The 19,848-nt window shown below is 45.1% G+C and overlaps 1 protein-coding gene across 1 annotated transcript in view; it reads right to left on the bottom strand.

Annotated features, from left to right (window-relative positions):
• The window catches only part of PPP2R2A (protein phosphatase 2 regulatory subunit Balpha), a 422,643-nt gene that overhangs the window by 180,130 nt on the left and 222,665 nt on the right, over positions 1-19,848 (bottom strand). Inside the window, exon 6 of the mRNA XM_069214156.1 lies at positions 998-1,175. Within this exon, the coding sequence (XP_069070257.1) occupies positions 998-1,175 (178 nt within the window). The remainder of the gene's footprint in view (positions 1-997; positions 1,176-19,848) is intronic.

Genomic DNA, 19,848 nt, shown 5'->3' with positions numbered 1-19,848 from the left:
TACCAGGACAAATATATACTCTGGCATGTTGTACAATGTCACATAACCCTTAATATTACCGGCCCAAGGACTTAAGGGCAGCGTATATCATCATGAGCATCTACTTACACTTACATGTATGCTCCTGACCATGTTTAGTCCAAGACCTGATACAGGCTTGGCACAGATTATTACAGACTTGTCCATCCGCTGTTCTACCAGTCAACATTCTCTTTCTTTTGACAACATTCACAATTTAATTGTTTGCCTGTTATGTAGAAAAATAAATCCAATAAGGAGCAGTTAAAAAGAACAGGAATTTACCAGTCTAAATAGAGGCGATCCTGATAACCTTCAAGTAATGGCAAGAAGCCACATGGAATGCTTCAGGAGAGAAAATAACTTGCAGCACACAGAGATCGGCAAGGCAAAACAAAACTACTAAGATCAGCTACTCAATTTACTTACGCTACCCTGGCAGTCTAATGTAAGCTGAATGGCTAGTAAGACTGCGGTAGCAGGATAGTGATGTCTAAAAATGACGTGGCCTACTTCTGTGATGTTACGTTTAAGATCACATTTATTCTTGTCAGAGTACCCTGAATGTAGGAGCAAAATGTGATCCACCCTGTATCAAAAAATCCCTTTGTCCCTTTCAGTTACACACATTTTGCCTTAATGACACAAACGTGCCAATACACAAAACTGGTGTATATTTTAGTAAATGTGCATAAATTGAATTTCCTTGATCTGTAGCCTACGAAATTTACATCGGTTATTATGCATCACCTGGATCTGGGCACTTAAACTCATCAGTTTTACTATTCAAACACTAATTTGAAAATCCACGTCTTTTTTTGTGATAAATTAACAGGCCTAGGTAAGAATGGTAAGTATGGAAAAGCATATAAATACTGAAATTAAATAGAAACAAATCATTTCACAGAGCGATATATAAATTCTGGAGATTTAAATTCTAATTAGACAATTATCTGAGTTATTTCACTTAAAAGGATACTAAAACTTCTATCGGTAATCTCTAAATGCCACAAATTAATCCGCAAATCATCTGCAGACAGATATGTTTCATAGTCGCTATTGACTGATATAGAGTTGATGTGATACGTGTGAGCATTAGCAAATATTCTTCGTGGGCTTGCTTCAACCATTAGATCCATGGGCCTCAACACGGGTACCTGTAAGATAATGGTGCATAAATTGTTTAAGATACAGCCATACAAAGTACACAGATTAGTTACAGCCAAATGCAGAGCCATTGTAGGTTTATAGACCAAAACATTCCAAAGGTTTCTACTGTGTTTTTTTTTTAGTACTCTTAGCAGTATCATGGGGCAACATTATGGATATAATGTTCGTCATACTTTCATAGGGTTGTAGCTTGCTCAAATACTTAGTTCATATCTGAATTACTTCAGTGAGGTTCAATTATCAGAGTTTGTGAATGTTACCAGTTGAGTGAGCACCTTTTTAGCAAGCCTTGGAATATTTTCGCATGGTAAAAGTGAAGAATTTGTACTAAATTAAAGATTGGTTGAAAGGAAATGAAAGATTTAAAAGAAATATATTTAAAAAAAACTATACCAGGACTATGCAACCATTTAAAACCCTCTGACTGTCTCAATGGCCAATCTGTAGTCACCTCGACATCCAGGGTTTAATAATTTGCTATAAAGCTAAATATTGTGAGATCTTCATGCATCTAAACCTGGACTTATAAAAGCAATAGAGTGCCTTAAAACCTGAAACGATTAAAGTGATCAAAGACCTCTGTATTGATATTTTGTGAAAAAATGAATTTGCAACTGATGCATATTTTCTTATCTGATACAAGAGGGCTGTCACGTTATAACACTATAAGCACACACTTATAAAATTCACTATTAGGAAAAGAGGAGTGCCTAATACAAATGTACACCTTAAGTTATTTCATAAACTACTACATATTTAAAATAGCAAGCTGTCAATCTATACTGATCTGGATCTGGCATGTTTAAAAGCACATAAAAACTCTCAAAAGTCGACCAACTTTCTGTATTTTCCAGTTTTAAAAATGAATACAAATAGGAATGCATGCTGGTGTTCTCTTAGATATATGTGCTCAAAAGAAATCTGTGAAAATTAGAAACCTAGGGCCAGATAAACTAAGCTATTTTGCAGTTGCTATGGCATCAATTGGCTAAATCGGAGCCTTTGCGAATGTTAAATAGGTTTTAGAGGCCTGTACCAAACCCCAGTAGCAATCTGATAGTATGTTATCGAATAGCAATTTTAGCAATTTGGGTTTGCAAGTACATACTGATTCACTATTTGGGAGGGGCATTTTTAGGGTGTCCCTTCCATACAGCAATTTGTAATGGGATGTATCAATGTTTAGCGCCTGAAATCCGGTCACAAAACATTAATATTTCAAAGACTGCACACGGGTAGTGGTACCCCACTCGCAAACAGGAAGGGTGCATAAATGACCTCTCCTCCTTTGTGAACGTTGACAAAACATTTTATTTAGGAGAAGGTATTGGTTCATGGAAACGCTGCTTTCAAACTCCTAAGGAAAAAAAATGTGAAACTTACATTTCATTTTTTTAAATAATGCATCTCGTTTTCCTTAAAGAAAAAGGGCTGTATTTAAAAAAATGATTTGTTTATTTAGAAGCAATCATAGATGGCGTTCTACTGACCACAGCAAGTCACCATCCTTGTGATAGAAGCAAATTGTAGTGGGTTGCAATTAGTGACCTACCTGATTAATATGCATGCAATAGGTCGAACAGGGACCCACTACGATTCAGTATTTGTCAACTGAGCTGTTAGCACATAGGCCGGTTTGCAGAAAGTCGGCGCGCATATTGCAGCCGTTTTTGCAAGTCCTCTCAATAAATCTGGCTCTAGGAGAGCTAATCAAAGTGAGATAAAGATAAATACAAGCTGGAGAACAAACAGACCCATTCGTTCATTTACACAACAGTCAGGAAGCCAACTGCTGGTTAACTAAGGTGGGTTCCCTTGCACCCCCTCCCAATCCAATTAGGTGTGGTTGGGTAGTCAATTTATGGCCTTCTTGATGTGTCGATGGAGAGTTAAGTGCAATGTATGAAACCAGCTGAACTGTCATGGGGAAATAAGTGTGGGAGTAAGTCCAATAGTGTTGCATGATTGAATCTTCCAACAATCAAAATAATCTTGTGCACTTGACCACCATTTGCATATTCCTAAACTACATCTTCTAGCGGCTGAATCGCATAGTTATATAATCTAGGGCCATTCTTCTACAATCTGTGCAAGAAATCAGGATAGTAAGACAAATCCCCTGCTTCACTCTAGTGAATGCCAGAGAGCCTAGAAAACCAATCGGAAAAAAGTTCTCATCACAAACCACATCAGTCACTGTGTCAGAAATCCACATTTGTCAAAATCCACCCTGATGGAGCACAGGCAATTGTGAGATTATGTGGTATGTAATGTACTGGCTGCCAATTTTTCGAGAAGTTTTCCAAATATGGAGCACGCTTTATTGGTCTGCGTGTAGTTCTCTGTGATGGAATCATGTGAAGAATCTGACAGCTTGCTTATGGATGAAAAACGGGGTATACGGCCTCTTAATCTGTCTTCCTTCCAGGAACGGAATCATTTACACATGTAGGTTGATGGACAAATTACGTAAAAAAGTCCAACGCACTTGTATGGGTAGTGAGGGGAATTAGTGGATTATTCGTGGAAATATAAATTAATTGGTAGATTTCAGAAATTCCTAATCACAATATCCAAATTTAAGGCATAGATGTCAGAGCAATGGTGCCGATTAAGTCTAAAGTTGAAGAATAATATTGTGTGGTCCAGTTGCAGATGTATTTTGTAATAATACGATACTTTTGTTACCAAAAAAAAAAAAAAAAAAAATTACTGCTCAGCTGTTGAGGCGATTTTAGTTTCAGGCGAGTAAGCTTGGTATCAAGTTCCTGGATAGCAGACTTTAGGGTGGCTTTTTTTTTTTTTTAAAAGGCACATGTGCGACAGCAATAGACTTCATGAATACCATCAATTGAGAGAACAGTTCTAGAGTATGATGTAATAAAGTTTCATAGGAAAAAGGGAGAACTTTGTAGGGAATTAAAGTCTAGATGAAAGGAAATTAAAAGTGTAGCATCAAAATATATAACATTCAAATAAACTGAGAAAGAAGCAGTTATTTTGAAGACTCTCCATCCTACAGACGTGAAGATGGAGAAAGGCTTTCACAGTATGACCTAATCTTTCCCAGCCAGGGGTAGCCATTAAGGCAATATAATGAATTTTTGCCACTTTCTGCTGCAAGGCATACAACACGTAGAAGTAATCAAAACATTAAGTCCATCGGAAGCAAAAAGGGCACCTCTCTGTATTTCTCACAGGCCACAGAGAACACTTCAAAATAAGATGACACATATCATTATAAATTGCACGCAATTAATTCAATTCAAAAGAAAACTGAAGATGACCTAGGTTGATTCTGCAATCAAGAAAACATGCTTCACTGTTTCTACAGATAAGCTAAGTCCACTTGGCGATGTCATCTACTGTCACGTCAATCTATGTAGGCTCCAGACACAAAAGGAGGCTGGTCCCAACCACAGTTTAATTAGCTCAAATATTTCAAGAACACAGCAAGTCGAAGGGGCATAGGTTGGCCATCAAAGATGACAGATACATTGTAAATGATGTTGCCTTAATCCTGACCCAACATTATGGTGCCTGACAGCGCTTCATGGAGAACCGGCCAGTACTCGTACATCGAAGCCTGACAAAAGGCAAGACAATGCTATACAGCTTGCGGCAGTGAAGCCACATGGCCAACAAGGCAGGGTGTCGGGCACACACAGGCATGAGGGAGATCCCTACTGTCAGGGTGGTGGCTGTGGGTCCATTTTCTCTTCCCCACACATAACTTGGACTCCTATCTTACATTTTTATCGCCAGATCACCGCTGAGTAATCACATGCTCAATAAACTAATAAGCTGAATCGCAGAACACTTGCTCAGTCTCCAGAGGACCACTGCAATCTGTCAGCCACTGGAGCCAAAGTGAAGACGCCGGATTGTGCCTCAGACAGCACAGCTGGCAATGGAATGGTGGTGGGAATTTCCCATCCCTCATGGATGGGGCAACTCTGAAATAGGCGAAATTAATACCACCACATGGTGCTCTGAAGTACCAGGTCTACACAACTGCTCACCCCATGGTCATAACCCACTTTGGGATAGAGCACTGCCCAGACAGCCTAATTTGCCTGATGGCCTCTTTGGGTCATAGGGGAAAAATCTTAGTAAGTGAGCAGAAGTGAACCACATACTTAAATATGGCAATTTTCGACCACACAAATGGTCAGTAAATGTGCGCAGGACTGGATTGCAATACAGGGGAGTGAATAGACAACGGGAACATATGGTCATTATCTGAATTCTCACAGAAAGATCCCCACACCCTCAGCCCCCATCGTAATCTCAAACTGTGTCCTCAGAGGATGCCAAGAGAGGAAAATAGATAAAAACGTGCTGCCAACTCTAAACAAATCAAGAAAACTGACACCTTGCCTTAGAGGCACCAGGCAAAAGAAACTGAACCATATTCACAATCCGGGAAAAAACAGCACATTTGCGCATGTCACTCAACAGGTGATCCTGACAGGGTCATTTGTGCCTGTCTTCCCAAACATGGCTACAGCCAATGTCACAGATATACTCCCAGTAATGCAGGAATCGCGTACTAGAAAATAAAACTAGTGAGGTTGGGCTTGACGTGGCCTTACTATGCAAAAACTTTAAACTCGCAGTCGACAAAGTGAACAAAGATGAGGGAAAAATTGGAAGACTCAATACAATCACTGCACATAACAGTCTCCAACCTCACCACGTTAGCTGTAACCCTGGGAGGAAGAATATACGATGCTGAAGGCATGAGACAAAACAATGCTCGTTTCCTGGGATCCTCAAGGCCCTCAGCCAGAGTTATTTCTCGAAACCTGTTCAGAAGGGATTGTACCACCCATCAAACTGTCCCAGTGTTTTATCTCTGAACTAGCCCATTTGGCCTTGGCACCGGTACCACCACTGGGTGTCTCACCTACAGCCATGAAAGACAAGAGTTTGAATTATAATACCAAAGCAGAGTTTTCAAAACAGTGCGAACACAAGACAAATACTTGCTAAGAATCCCAGACCATGATGCTGTTTCCCAACTACACTCAACAAGTAGATATAAAAAGAAGCCTAAAATTCTGAATGAGTTAAAGGCGAGCACTGGGTGATCATCATTAAATACATGTTCCTATAACCTGTCAAACTTAGACATTTTACTCTTATGGCAGCATAAGGGTAGGTGGAATAGCACAGAAATCTCAAAAGTGATGCACAAACCATACAGAGAGATTCACCCAGAAAGGAAAATACCAACTCCAGGAGCATCTGCAAGAGGACAAGCCTCGCATAGGACAAGACTGTGACGAAAATCATGCACCAGATAGACACAGAATTAGCCAAGTCATCCATCCATTTCCAAACCTTCGGATGAGTGTTTTTCATTTTGACAGGAAAAGGCTGGGACCCAGGCAGGAAACAGAGTAGTAACACTTGGACTGGCAACATATGCAGTACATTCACCCAAGTTAAATAGATGATCTTACTAGACCATCAAGTTAAATAAGACATGCTAAGGATGAGCCTGTTCATACTATGCAATTACTGTTTTGTGTTTTTTGAGAGGTACTAGCCTTGTTCATCATGGGAAGGGATTTCAAGAGACTGATGGATATGTTGCTGGAGAGTCAGGGCTCTCTCTTACAATGGAAATTAACTTGCAGCACTTTCGTGGCATTTGCAGCATAGTATGTCCTGTGTGATGCCTGGCGCAATCTTCCAAAGCCAATATACCGTATTTTGCATGGCACATATATTTTTCTCATGTGTCAACTTCTTTTTATGGTGACAACAGATATGGGCTGTGCCACTGACTGTCACATACATCCATGCAGATTATCAGACCATGCTCCTCTAAAGCTCTAACCCCAACAAATAAATTAATCCCAATATTTAAATCACCCTAGAATTTACCTTTGGCTATTCAGCTCCACCAACCCTTGATATAGCACTGGCACCACCAATTTCAACATCAGGCCCAAATAAACTAGAGTAAATCTAAATTTACTGTGGCCATTCAAAAACGGAGTTCTAGATTCACAAAAGTTATAAGGATTTTATTGCAAATCAAAGTAGGAATAACAGAATAATAAATGCAGTTCGCCGTGAAGACGAGATACAAAATCAGAAATCTTCAATAACTGAGGTGTGGCCTGATCGTCCATGCAGTAGGACAGAACTCTGAGCTCCCGAGTCCAACGGGGTCATGTTATCTTGTTTTTACAACACCTAAAGACCCGGCCACAGGAGTATGGACAATATCGCAACTGGCGGAGTCATGACCGAGGCCCCGTGGGCGGCTGGAGGTGGTGGGGAGAACCACTTTCAGCACTGCGGTTAAAGGCACAATGGCGCTCAGATCAGCGACCACAATCACTGAGGGCATATCAGCCTAAAAGCATCAGTAACCTATAAAGGCGAAGATACTGACATCCTATGTGCCTGGGACAAGATCGTTATCCGCGCTGGCAGAGATCTACGGGTGGCCCGATCCACCAGTACCCGGGGAGCTGACAGAGCCGTAATCCCCGAGAACAAGCCTGTAGTGAGAGGAGGGGGACTGGAACCGGCCATCCCCAAGAGGCGCAGCTCCTGCCTGACTGAGCATCTGTCAAGGAGATGTGAAGCTGCAGAATTACGGAGCAGCAAATGAACGTTTTTCACCACCATAAAGATTGTTAAATCATGAGGAGGAATATGATCAATAGGGCAAACCGGGGGTGAACAACGCACTACAAACAGAAGCGACACCGTGAAGCCAGGTACCTAGGTGAAACTACCAGCGACTGGGGAAGGTTGTAAGGAGTGAGGGGGCATGCTGTCGAATCTGAGGGGGCCGGGGAAGCGTGAAATGCACCGAGACTGGCACACCCTGAGATGGAATGGGCAGTAACGAAGGCAGTCACTATGCAACTCTAAAGCACCAAATTAATGCGAATGAGCATAAGACAGCAAGAGTGATGAAGCACTACAGGTTAAATATAAGTCGAGAGCCGGCCCCGGGTAAAACTTAGGTGCAAGCTCACAGCACCTGCTTTGCAGGCCCATAAAGCAGAGGACAATACTCAGACGAAAGGAAAATTGAGGGAAGGGCCTGAGACGGGCCAGGCTATTAGAAAGACAACAACAGCCCCAGGGAGCGGGGACGATGAGGCCTGTCTGCCCAGAGGGCAGAGGGATGCCCCTTTGTTACTCTTCTCTCGCGCATTTCTTCAGCTCGTGAAGGGTGAGAGGTTGGCTAACTAATGCCTGTATGGGAGGACAGGGGAGTGAATGCAACCAGAGGAGATGCAAGAGAAGTTCACCTAAACTTGGATCAATTAACATTAAAGAACAAGTTACTTAACTTCGGTAATGGATTATATGGGAGAGAATATCTAGCTGCAGATTCTTTACCTTAGAATTTCCTGGTGTGAGCTTGGAATCCAGAACTTTTGCTGAGCAATACCCTTGTGCATGCCGTTGGCGTCGTTGAGGCAGCCTGTGATGTCACTGTTGCCTATATAGGCACCACCCAGGCACGTGTACGTAAGTTCCTTTTCCACTAACTTCCACACCAGACACGCAGAATCATGGAAAGAACAGCTTGTCTGAGCAAAAAACTAGAGCCCTGAAATGGAGAATCCCTGACCCCATATAGATGTGGAAAGATATATACAAGCCCTTTGAGAAATCTATCTATAATAGGAGATTTAAATAATGAAGGTTTAACAAGCAGCCGAAGGAACGCATTTAAGGCGGAAAGATAGCCTTTGAGAGTGCCCAAGGCAGAACCCTGCTGGGCAAGGGACAAGATAAAGAGAAGATTGTCAGAGAGAGAAGCAGAAAGAAGATCAATAGATCTTTCTGTACAAAAATTTACAAAAAACAATTCCAATGGCAGGCATATACCGTCTTGGTGGAGGGACGCCTGGCAGCCAGAATAACTTTACAGACTTCAGGAGGAAGGTCGAAAGCCATCAGCTCTCACTGCTCAAGCTCCACGCATGAAGGTGCAGAGTTGACAAGTGTGAGTGAAGAACCTTCCCCTGCTGCTGCGACAGAAGATCTTCCAGAAGGGGCAGCCTGCTCGGAGGATCAATGCTCACTTTCAGAAGCTCGGGATACCAGACTCTCCTTCCGCAGTACGGAGCTACTAGGATAACTTGGGCCCGGTTGCTCTTGATCTTCTAGAGAACTCTGGGCAGAAATGGTATGGGCGGAAAGGTGTACAGGAGGCCTGAGCTCCACTTGCGACGAAAAGTGTTGCCAAACGGGTGCCTCCTTGGAAACTCCAACGCGCAATACTGCCTCTGTGGAGGAGAACAGATCTAAACAAGGCTCTAGCCCACTGTTGAAAGAGCCCTTGTACCACCTACGGTTGGAGACACCACTTGTGATCAGTAGGCGTTGACGGCTGAGTTTGTCTGTCCTGGCATTCAGAGAACCTGCCAAGTGTTGAACCAGCAGGGTTATGCCCTACTGTTCCAGCCATGTCCAGAGACGCAGGGTCCCTTGACAAAGGGTCCACGACCACACACCACCCTGCTTGTTGCAGTACCACATTGCAGTGGTGTTGCCCGTGAACACCTGCACCACCTTCCCTTTTACAACTGTAAGAAATACCTTCAATGCCAGTCAGATCGCCTGGAGCTCCAGTAGATTGAAACAGAGCCTGGATTCCACCGGAGACGCGTCTGATCTTCACCTCTCCAAGATGGCCGCCCCAACCCAGAGGTGACACATCTGTCACTACTGCAAACTCTGGTTGGGGGACGGGAAAGGAGTCTGTCTCTGACCCAACTGCAGTTCATTAACCACCACTGCACATCTTTTGCAGTTCCCTCCAAGATCTTAACTGTGTTGGTGAGATTTCCCTGATACTGTGCCCATTGGAACGTCTGATCCAACTGCAGAGGCCTCATATGCCATCTGGCATGTTTTACTTACAGGAAGCAGGAGGCCATGAGGCCCAACAGCCACAGTGTCTGTCTCACCGAAATCCAGGATAGAGGCCGAAACATCGGAATCATAACCTGAATATCCAGGACTAGATACTCTGGAGGTTAGGTCTGAAACTGCACTTTGTCCAGAACAGCTCCGATGAAAGAGCGTCTGAGAGGGAGGTGTGAATTTGGCACATTTATAGTGAACCCCAGCAAAAACAGGAGGTTCGCTGTAGTCTGAAGGTCGGTGTCAACAGCCTGGACCAAAGAAATCTTCAACAGCCAGTCATCGAAGTGTGGGGGGGGGGGGGGGGGGGGGGGGGGGGGTGAATGGAGACAAACCCCTAACCTGCACAGATGAGCTGCGACCACCGCCATCACTTTGGTGAACACCCGAGGGGCGCTGGTAAGGCCGAATGAGAGCACAGTACACAAAGTGCTTGTGGCCCACCTTGAACCGCAAGTTACGCCTGTAGGCAGGCAGGATGGGGATATGGAAATACTCATCCTGAATGCCTAACACTACCATCCAGTCTCCTTGACCTAGGGCAGACAAGACCTGAGCCAGAGTGAGCATTTTGGGAAGGAGGTTGATGTCCGCAAATCCAGAATAGGGCGAAGGCCTTTGTTCTTTTTGGGTATCAGAAAATAGTGGGAACAACCACCACTGCCTACTTCTGATATCCAAACCCTTTCTATGGCCAAGAGAACCATAACTTCTTCACGGAGCAAAGCTAAGTGATCCTCCATCAGCCGTACTTTTGAGGTATAGTCGGAGGGAAAGACGAAGTGGTGGAAACAGCTCTTCTGTATGATCTGCAAGACCCATTTGTCCTAGGTTATGGACCACCAGTGAGGGAGATGAAATTCAATCCTCCCTTCAACCAAATGCGTACGGTCTTGCAGAATCATACTATGAGGACTTGGGTGTTGTGGAGGACGGGGACTGGGTGGTGGATAACTTCTGGCCAGATCCTCTGGGTCTGAAGGCACCACAAAACTCCGTCACAGCGCAAGATGTTGGCTTGGTGGAGGATGGTGGCTGCTCTGTGGATGTTGTGGTACCCCACCCCTTCCAAAGCCCCAAAAGGGGTGAAAAAGACTGTTGGCGAGAGGCCGCCGAAGCCCAAGGACATGGCCATAGTTCGGGAGCCCTTGAAGTGCTCCAGCACCGTGCTTGCCTTTTCACCAAATAGGCAGGACCCATCGAAAGGTATTGTCCACAAGGTTTGCCTAGACATCCCCCAAAAAGCCAGATGTGCGGAGCCAGGCGTGGCGTTGAAGGGCCACCGTCGATGAAATCGCACTACCCAGCAAGTCAGTTGTGTCCAATCCACACCTGATGGTAAATGGAGGCTTAGACCACCAAGCTCTCCGGGATAGGGTGTTGAGTGAGAAAGGAAGGATCACCTGAAGCTAGACAATGGCGGCGGCCAACTGTCCCATTTACAGGTGCCCCTGTACTGGGCTTAGACCACGTCCCGAACCTGACATCCGTGAGGGCTTCATCAAAGGGTAACCTCGGTTCCAATGTGGAAACCCCTGGCTGATGCACCGGTCAGGTTAGTCCTGACCAGCACCACAGGCAGATCTAGGTCCAAGACCTCTGCTGCCCTACGTACCACCGTAGCATCCGATGCATGCTCCCTCCTCTGTAGCCACCGTGAGAGGTGAGAGCATGCCAGTATCTGGAGAGGTATCCAGTCAACTGACCTCTCCTAACTCCTCATACCAGTCAATTTGTTCCAATTGAGACTCCAGAGAGTTCCTAGACCCCTCCCCTTCCTCACCAGTGTCTGGCTGATCATAGTAAGGCTCAGGCAGTGATCTGGCCCCTGTTGGCACCAGAATTGGCATCGTGTGATGCCATTAAGGCTCATCGGGAACAAAAATGGGGCTCTCACCACCAGTGGGCACTGGGAGGTCCGTCCTTGGGAGCGACGCCGAAGGAGGCCGACTGTGTGGACTCTGCATCATTCCGGATCCAATATCGGATCCAAGAGACCCCATCTGTGTCTAGGCTGAAGCCGCCGGAATGGAACCTGATGGGGCCCCTGTCAAACCTGCAGGGCTCGAAGGCACGCTGGCGGGGCCAGCCCGCTCAAATACGAGACACATGGCCTCGTAAAACTGAGCTGAGCAGGGGTCGCTCCAGCTCCCTGGAAGGAAGAAGGGGGTGGGGGGACTCGAAGTTAGCCCTGGCAAAGGCTCTGTGGAACCCGGCCTGGAACGTCGACGTTCCAGACTGCCTTGTTGGCTGACATGCGAGGTGAAGTCGAAGTTCACTTGGACAACTTCTTTTTGTGCCTCTTCCCAGAGTGCCCAGAGGACCTAGAGTGGGACGGAGAGGACTTCGGGCTCATGGAGCAGTACTGCAACCTCATCGGACCCATGGGCCAGGAGTCCGAACACGACTTCGAGTGGTAGTCTCAGTCTAAACACCACAGACATTTCTTATGGGGGTCCGTCAGTGACATGGCACGGTGGCAGGTGCTGCACAGCTTGAACCCAGTCTTCCAAGATATCATCCTTCGCACAGACAACAAAATCTTAGGCAAAAAGTAAAAAAAGGCCTGTCAAAATAAAGAGAGGGTTGTTCAATTCAGGAACTGTGCTTTAACCGGTGCAGAAGGAAAATAACTGACATACACGCACCTGTGTGGTGCCTTTCTAGGCAACCGTGACGTCACAGACTGTTCCGACAAAACCATGCAGATTCGAACAATGCCACCCAACGGGTGGCAAAGGCATTGCTCACCAAAAGTTCAGGATTCCAAGCGGACGCAAGGAAATTCTAAGGTAAGGAATATGCAGCTAGAAGTCTCTATCAGATCGCTAATGCAAGGGTCGAGATCGGACGAGCGTGGAACAGGGGTCTAAACGTGGCTTGCAAGGATAGTTGCTATCGGTTTTAAGTACCTTGATTAGAGACTTAAATACATTCTAAAATCAGATGAGGGAGGGATTGCTGCGCTAATCATCCTGAACAATGGTACCCCCTCGCAGCTCAAGAGGGACTCCCCTGTACGGACAGGTAGGAGGCTCAGAGGGAGAGTGGACTGAAAAAAGTACAGACAACACATCCTTGGCAACGCATACAGCGGCCATTCTACAAGCAATTAAGGACACCAAGATGTCTTCAGAGACTCAAATAGCAGCAGTGTTGAGCGAAGTGGGACTGCCAAGAGATGACCACATGAAATTGACCGACCGGGTAAGAGTCAGAAGACTTATTGGGAGGTACCCTGCCAAAAGTGAAAGAACCAACAAAGAAGTGTGCTGACCTGGAGAAGGGAATTAAACATCTAGCAGGTAGATTGGAGGGTGCAAAGGGATGGTCCCGCCACCACAGTGTTAAAACTGTTTGGGTACCGGAAAAATCTAAGGGACTGAACATTAAACATTTTGTGGGGGAATGGCTGGACAAGACCATCCTACAGGGTAAGTCATCAGATTCTTCTCCGTGGAACAGAGACACAGAATTCCAATCTATGCACCACAGCCGGGGACGACTCCACAGCCAATCATAGCAAGACGGATGAAATTCAGGGACAGTGTTGTCTTCCCAAAGGCAGCAAGGAAATATGGCCTGTGGTCTACAGATGAACACGAAGTGCATTTGTACCAAGACTACACAAACTAAGTCCAGCGTCTGAGAGGGGCAATTGTACCTGTCAAAAAGTTACTAAGACAATTGGAGCTTAGATACTCCCTTCTATACTGGCAAAGAAGAGAGTGGAACAGGATGGGAAAGCTCACTTCTCTCTAACCATACAGATGCCTGGTTGTGGCTTGAAAATCGAGTATATGGTCAGGCCCATCTGCTGACAGAGGAGATGAAGCGTGGAAATCGGGGCAGTCATGGCAAAGAAATAAGAGGGGGAAGAACAGTGCTTCTTTCCACGCCTAGAAAAGGTGAATGCAGTGCAGGAGCAGACCATCAAAGAGTTACACTAACGCACTGAAAATCTCAGCAACAGGTGGAGATCCCTTGCCTCAGAGAAAGAAGGTAGTGGTACAGAGTATACAATAGTGCACGAAACCGAGGATGACCCAATACCTCTGGTAACACCCATGACATCAGAACACCTGGGGTAAGGAAGGCCCAGATTGACGATGTGGCCAGGCCAGAATGGGACTGGCCTCAGGGAACAGGGGCTCGGGTAGATGCCAGAACTTTGACCACAGACTAGGGACATACATTTAATTGATACGCAACACTGTAGTATGGGGCGAGGAAGTTATAGATTGGCAGAATAAACACAATATACTACAGACTCGAGAGTGATGATGATTCTGATTAGGAAAACACTCCCTTTTACACTGCGATCTTGGGAGAACAGGAGGGGGAGGAGGTACTGCTGGTTAACGTATATTCCCCCCCGGGACACCAGGCAGAATTGCTAAGGAAAGTAGGTAACATATTGTTGCAGGCCCCGCCGGCATTGGTAATGCCAGGAGACTTCAACCTGGTACCTGACATAACGAGGGAAAGGCCACTAAAGGGAAACTGGGAGGCTTCGCACAGGTGCAGGGATTATGTGACACAGAGGGCCCTCCATCCTGGTACTCATATCGGGGAGACCGAAACCCAGAAGGTCGTGGAGAATGGAAAACGTGGCATCTGACCAATAAGCAAAAAGTTAAACACCTCGATAAAGCCGGCAAATAATTTTTTGGGAAGAAAACAGAGCCCAGTGGCACTATAGGAAGCATATAAAGCTATGATGAGAGGTGTAATTTCCAAGGAGATAGGGGATCACTAGGAAAAGCGCACTAGATTAGTCACCCCGGAGGGAGACTTGACACAACTAGAGGGAATATGTAGAAATATTGACCCATCCAGGTAAAATGGCCTTGGACCTAAAGAGGGCAGAATATCAAGCAGTAGCTAAACAAGAGGCAATGATGTCCTATCTGGCAAAGCAGAAACTACTCTATGACCGGGGAGGGAGTTGGGGGGGGGGGGGAACAGGCAAACTGCTTGCGTAGTTGGGTGGTAAAGAGATAAAATGACAGGGAGTTAAGGACAGACACTGGGGGCACAGTGAGGGAGAACGGTGAGATAGCACAAGAATTTGGAACTCTAATGAATCCCACTTGCATACCCTTGAACTGAAAGTATTGGCTTTTGTTAATGATTGTCCCATAAGAAGGCTTTGAGGAGACCAAATGAAAGACCTAGAAGGAGATAACACAGTGGAAGAGGTACCCTCAGCAATGGGTCACATGAAATCCAGGAAGGCCCCAGCACCGAACAGATCCTTGATTGAACTGTTCAGGAGGTTCCGGAGGAAGACTGTGGCTCCACTCCACACGGGGTATAACAGGGGGAACTACAAGACGACAGGCGTGCTACAATGGTGGTACTGATGCCAAAGGCAGGCAACCCCCAAGATAGATGCGATTCATGCAGGCCCATATCACTTTTAAACGCAGACATCAAACTGGCTAAACCTTTAGCAAACAGAATGAGGGCAGTTGTGACAGAACTAGTACATCAAGACCAGAAAGGGTTCATGCCGGGCTGTTCGACTAAGTTGAACTTAAAACAGTTACATAACAATTGAACATCAGGCTGAGATTTGCCAGCTGGGAAGGCAATTGCTTTCCTGGAAGCAAACAAGGCCTTCAGCTCAGTGGAGCAGGCCTACGTATTTGAGGTCGTGACTACGATGGAATTTGGTCCCAACTATATTAAGTGGCTCAGATTACTATACAACCAACCCAAGGCAAGAGTGTGGATTAACGGCCACCCATCACAGGATTTCAGAGTCCAAAGGGCAAACTGCAAGGATGTCCGCTCTCACCAATGTTGATTGCCCTCGCCATAGAAGTATTGGCGACATGGGTGCTTGTGGATGCACAGAGTTGGTTCTGGCCTGGGAGGGATGGTGAAGATGAATGTATCTCACTATACGCAAATGATATGCATTACTTGAAAAATGTGACCCAATTGCTAGACAGACTACACGATAATTTTTCTATACTGGCTGAATATTCTGGTTTTGCCATAAAGTGGGGCAAATCGCTGCTGATCCTGATTTGAGGATATACACCAGGGGGAAACCTAATTGTGCCGCTTAGGATAGAACAATCAAAGTATAAGTATCTGGGGAGCTAGAGAACAAAAAACCCGGACGTATTGCGAGGCAAATTTGCTACCCCCTACTTCAACATTTGGAGCAGGATATGAAACACTGGCAATCATTGCCACTCTCTCTTTTCAGGAAACGCCAATGTTTAAAATGGTGGCACTCCATAGATACCACTATATAGTTCAGAACAGCCCCTACAAAACACCACAGAGTGTTTTCCACAAAGGTGAATAACCCAGTATGGACACTGTTCTGGCAGGAAGGCAATCTCAAATATCCATGAAAGTCCTTAAAGGGTCAAAATATGAAGAGGGTATCGATCTACCTAATGTACGGAAATACTATGAGGTGGCACAAGTAAGCGTGGTGAATGACTGGGCATACGTGGATAGGGACAACCCAGCGTTTAGAAGCGATAGGATAAGAATGGAAGCAAAAAGCTACCTAAATGCATTATACGGAGGTAAATTGTCACCCAAAGATGCCTGGGGACAAAGACAGTAGTGGACACTTGGAAGAAACTGACCATGGAAATGGGAAGGGGCCACAGACTAACTCCTAAAACACCACTAAGGGAGGGCTCCAAATTACAGCCTGTAACAGCATTACAGGGGTTTAAGGACTGGGATGCCATTGGCCCTTCTACACTGGCAGATGTGTTGGACACCAGAGGGGTAGTCCCCTTCTCCTATTTAAGGCAAGACTATCCGATGTCAGAAACACAGTTGCTCCAATATAGTCAGTCGAGCCACACACTCAGAGAAAGTGTGTCCTTAGAAGAAGAAACACATAAAGATTCCCAGTTAGACTCCTCAATGACTTAAGGCTCAGTGATAAACACATAAGCCCCCCTGCTAAAGCTACAGGGTAAATAAGAGCAGGATCTGGGGGAATAAGATGAGGAGGACTGGTGGGAAGCACTGGAGCTCCCATGAAGGTGGCAACAAAAAAAAACCAAGCTTTAGGTTGATCCAGCCGAAAATCATACATAGGGTGTTTTATATGCACCCCTTCTATGTAGAATTGACGGGATGGGAGATGTGAACTGCCTAAGAGCCTGTGGCCTGGAGGGCACCTTTATGCATGCATTGTGGAGCTGCCCCATAAACACAAATTCAGGGAAGTGGTGAGGAAATCATCAGAAGAAGCAACAGGACTGCCCTTGGATCTGAAACCATGATTGGCAAGAATGGGCGTATGGGACCCAGCAGACCACTCGCGTTATCATAAACTGTTAACCTGGGCTGTATGATAGCAAAGGTTTCCTTTGTGGAGCCGCTTGGTCTCCTCCAAGTAGTATTAGTGGCCTTCTTACGTCCAGTGTAAGTAGTCTTCTTTCCAGTTGTGTTTGTGGGTTCTTAAATAAGACTGGCAACTGTATTGTTTGATTGACATGGAATTTGCTCACAACTTTAGGTAGGCACTGGGTGTTCGTCCTGAGAACTACCTTGCCCTTGCGGATTTGCATGTATTGTTCCTGTTTTCTTAGTGCTAGAATTTTGCTTACCCTTCGTAGCAATGTGATAGCTATGAGGAAGGCGGTCTTTACTGTGGTAAACCGGAGTTCAGCTTTGTTCATGGGTTCAAATGGTTTTGTCATAGGTAGTGTTAACATTGTGTTTAAGCTCCAAATAGGGGCTAGTGTCCTCCTTGGAGGGGTGGTTTGTTTAGAAACCTTTTCATAACAGGTGTTGTGAAGAAACTTTTATATAACGCTCCTATGGTGTAGGCCACGACTGCTGCCAAGTGAATCTTGAGAGAAGAGTAGTTGATTTCGCTGTCTAGCAATTGTTTGAGATCAGTTATTACAGTTCCCTGCCTGGACACTGCTTCACGGGTACTATTTCCTGTACACCATAGGCGGTATCTCTTCCATTTTGATGCATAGCATCTTCTTGTTGGTTTTCTAGCTTCCATTAGTATCTCTAGGATTCTGTTGGGTCTAGGTGGTAGATTTAAATGCCTGAATTTTAAGTATTTAGGTGCCGTGTTGCTAGGTTGTGTGTTGCTGGTCCCGGATGGAGTACTTGCCCCTTTAGCACTGAGTACGTCCAGTTCTGCTTTTATCTTTATCATCTGTCCCTTGGACAGCTTGAGTACGTTGGAGTACCATGTTTGTCTGGCCCACTGAGAGGCTATGAGGTTTGTCCCTGGTTTCATGGCCTTCTACAGTACCTTTGTTACTAGGGAAATCGGCGGAAAGGCATAGCCAAATCTCCCAGACCAGTTTAGTGACAGGGCATTCCCTTCTGACTGGTGGTTTGGAAACCTGGAGGGGAAGTATTGGCATTTTCTGGTTTCTGCTGATGCGAACAACTCCATTGTTTGTGCCCCCCCAATTTTTTTTTTTTTTTTTTTAAAGACTTCTTCGTTTTATCTCTGATTCTTGTGTGCTCTTTTCCTGCCTGCTCAGTCTGTCTGCCTCTATGTTGTCCTTCCCTGGTAGGTGGACTGTCAATAGGTTGATCCCCTGTGGTATCACCCAATTCCATATTTCGTGGGCTAGCTTTCTTGCTAAGGTGTACCCACCCTTGTTTGTCCAAATAGAACATTGTTGTTGTATTGTCTGTTTGGTTCAGTAGTGTCTTTCCTGATAGTTGTGTTTGAAATTCTTTCAGGGCCAGTAACATTGCTTTCAGCTCTAGGAAGTTGATGTGTTTTTAGATCATCCTTCTTGTTCATTTGGCCCCCGATTCTTAACCCCTTCGCTGCCAGGCCTTTTCCCCCTCCTGTGCCAGGCCTTTTTTTGCCTATTTGGGGCAGTTCGCGCTTAGGCCCTCATAACTTTTTGTCCACATAAGGTAACCAAGCCAAATTTGCGTCCTTTTTTTCCAACATCCTAGGGATTCTAGAGGTACCCAGACTTTGTGGGTTCCCTTGAAGGAGGCCAAGAAATTGGCCAAAATACAGTGAAAATTTCGTTTTTTTTTTAAAAAATGGAAAAAGTGGCTGCAGAAGAAGGCTTGTGGATTTCCCCCTGAAAATGGCATCAACAAAGGGTTTGTAGTGCTAAACTCAGCAGCTTCCTAGCTTTCAGGAACAGGCAGACTTGAATCAGAAAACCCAATTTTTCAACACAATTTTGGCATTTTACTGGGACATACCCCATTTTTGCAAATTTTTTGTGCTTTCAGCCTCCTTCCAGTCAGTGACAGAAATGGGCATGAAACCAATGCTGGATCCCAGACACCTAACCATTTCTGAAAAGTAGACAAAAATCTGAATTCAGCAAGGGGTCATTTGTGTAGATCCTACAAGGGTTTCCTACAGAAAATAACAGCTGAAAAAGAAAAATATTGAAATTGAGGTGAAAAAAACATAAATTTTTCTCTACGTTTTACTCTGTAACTTTTCCCTGCAATGTCAGATTATGGAAAGCAATATACCGTTACGTCTGCTGGACTCCTCTGGTTGCGGGGATATATAGGGCTTGTAGGTTCATCAAGAACCCGAGGAACCCAGAGCCAATAAATGAGCTGCACTCTGCAGTGCGTTTTCATTCTATACCGGGTATACAGCAATTCATTTGCTGAAATATAAAGAGTAAAAAATTGCTATCAAGAAAACCTTTGCATTTCCAAAAAGGGCACAAGATAAGGTGCTGAGGAGCAGTGGTTATTTGCACATCTCTGAATTCCGGGGTGACCATACAAGCA

The sequence above is a fragment of the Pleurodeles waltl genome, chromosome 11 (genome assembly GCF_031143425.1).
Source record: "Pleurodeles waltl isolate 20211129_DDA chromosome 11, aPleWal1.hap1.20221129, whole genome shotgun sequence".
NCBI classification, from domain to species: Eukaryota; Metazoa; Chordata; class Amphibia; order Caudata; family Salamandridae; genus Pleurodeles; species Pleurodeles waltl.
The sequence above is the reverse complement of the archived record's forward strand: the minus strand, read 5'-3'. Positions and strand labels throughout refer to the sequence as shown.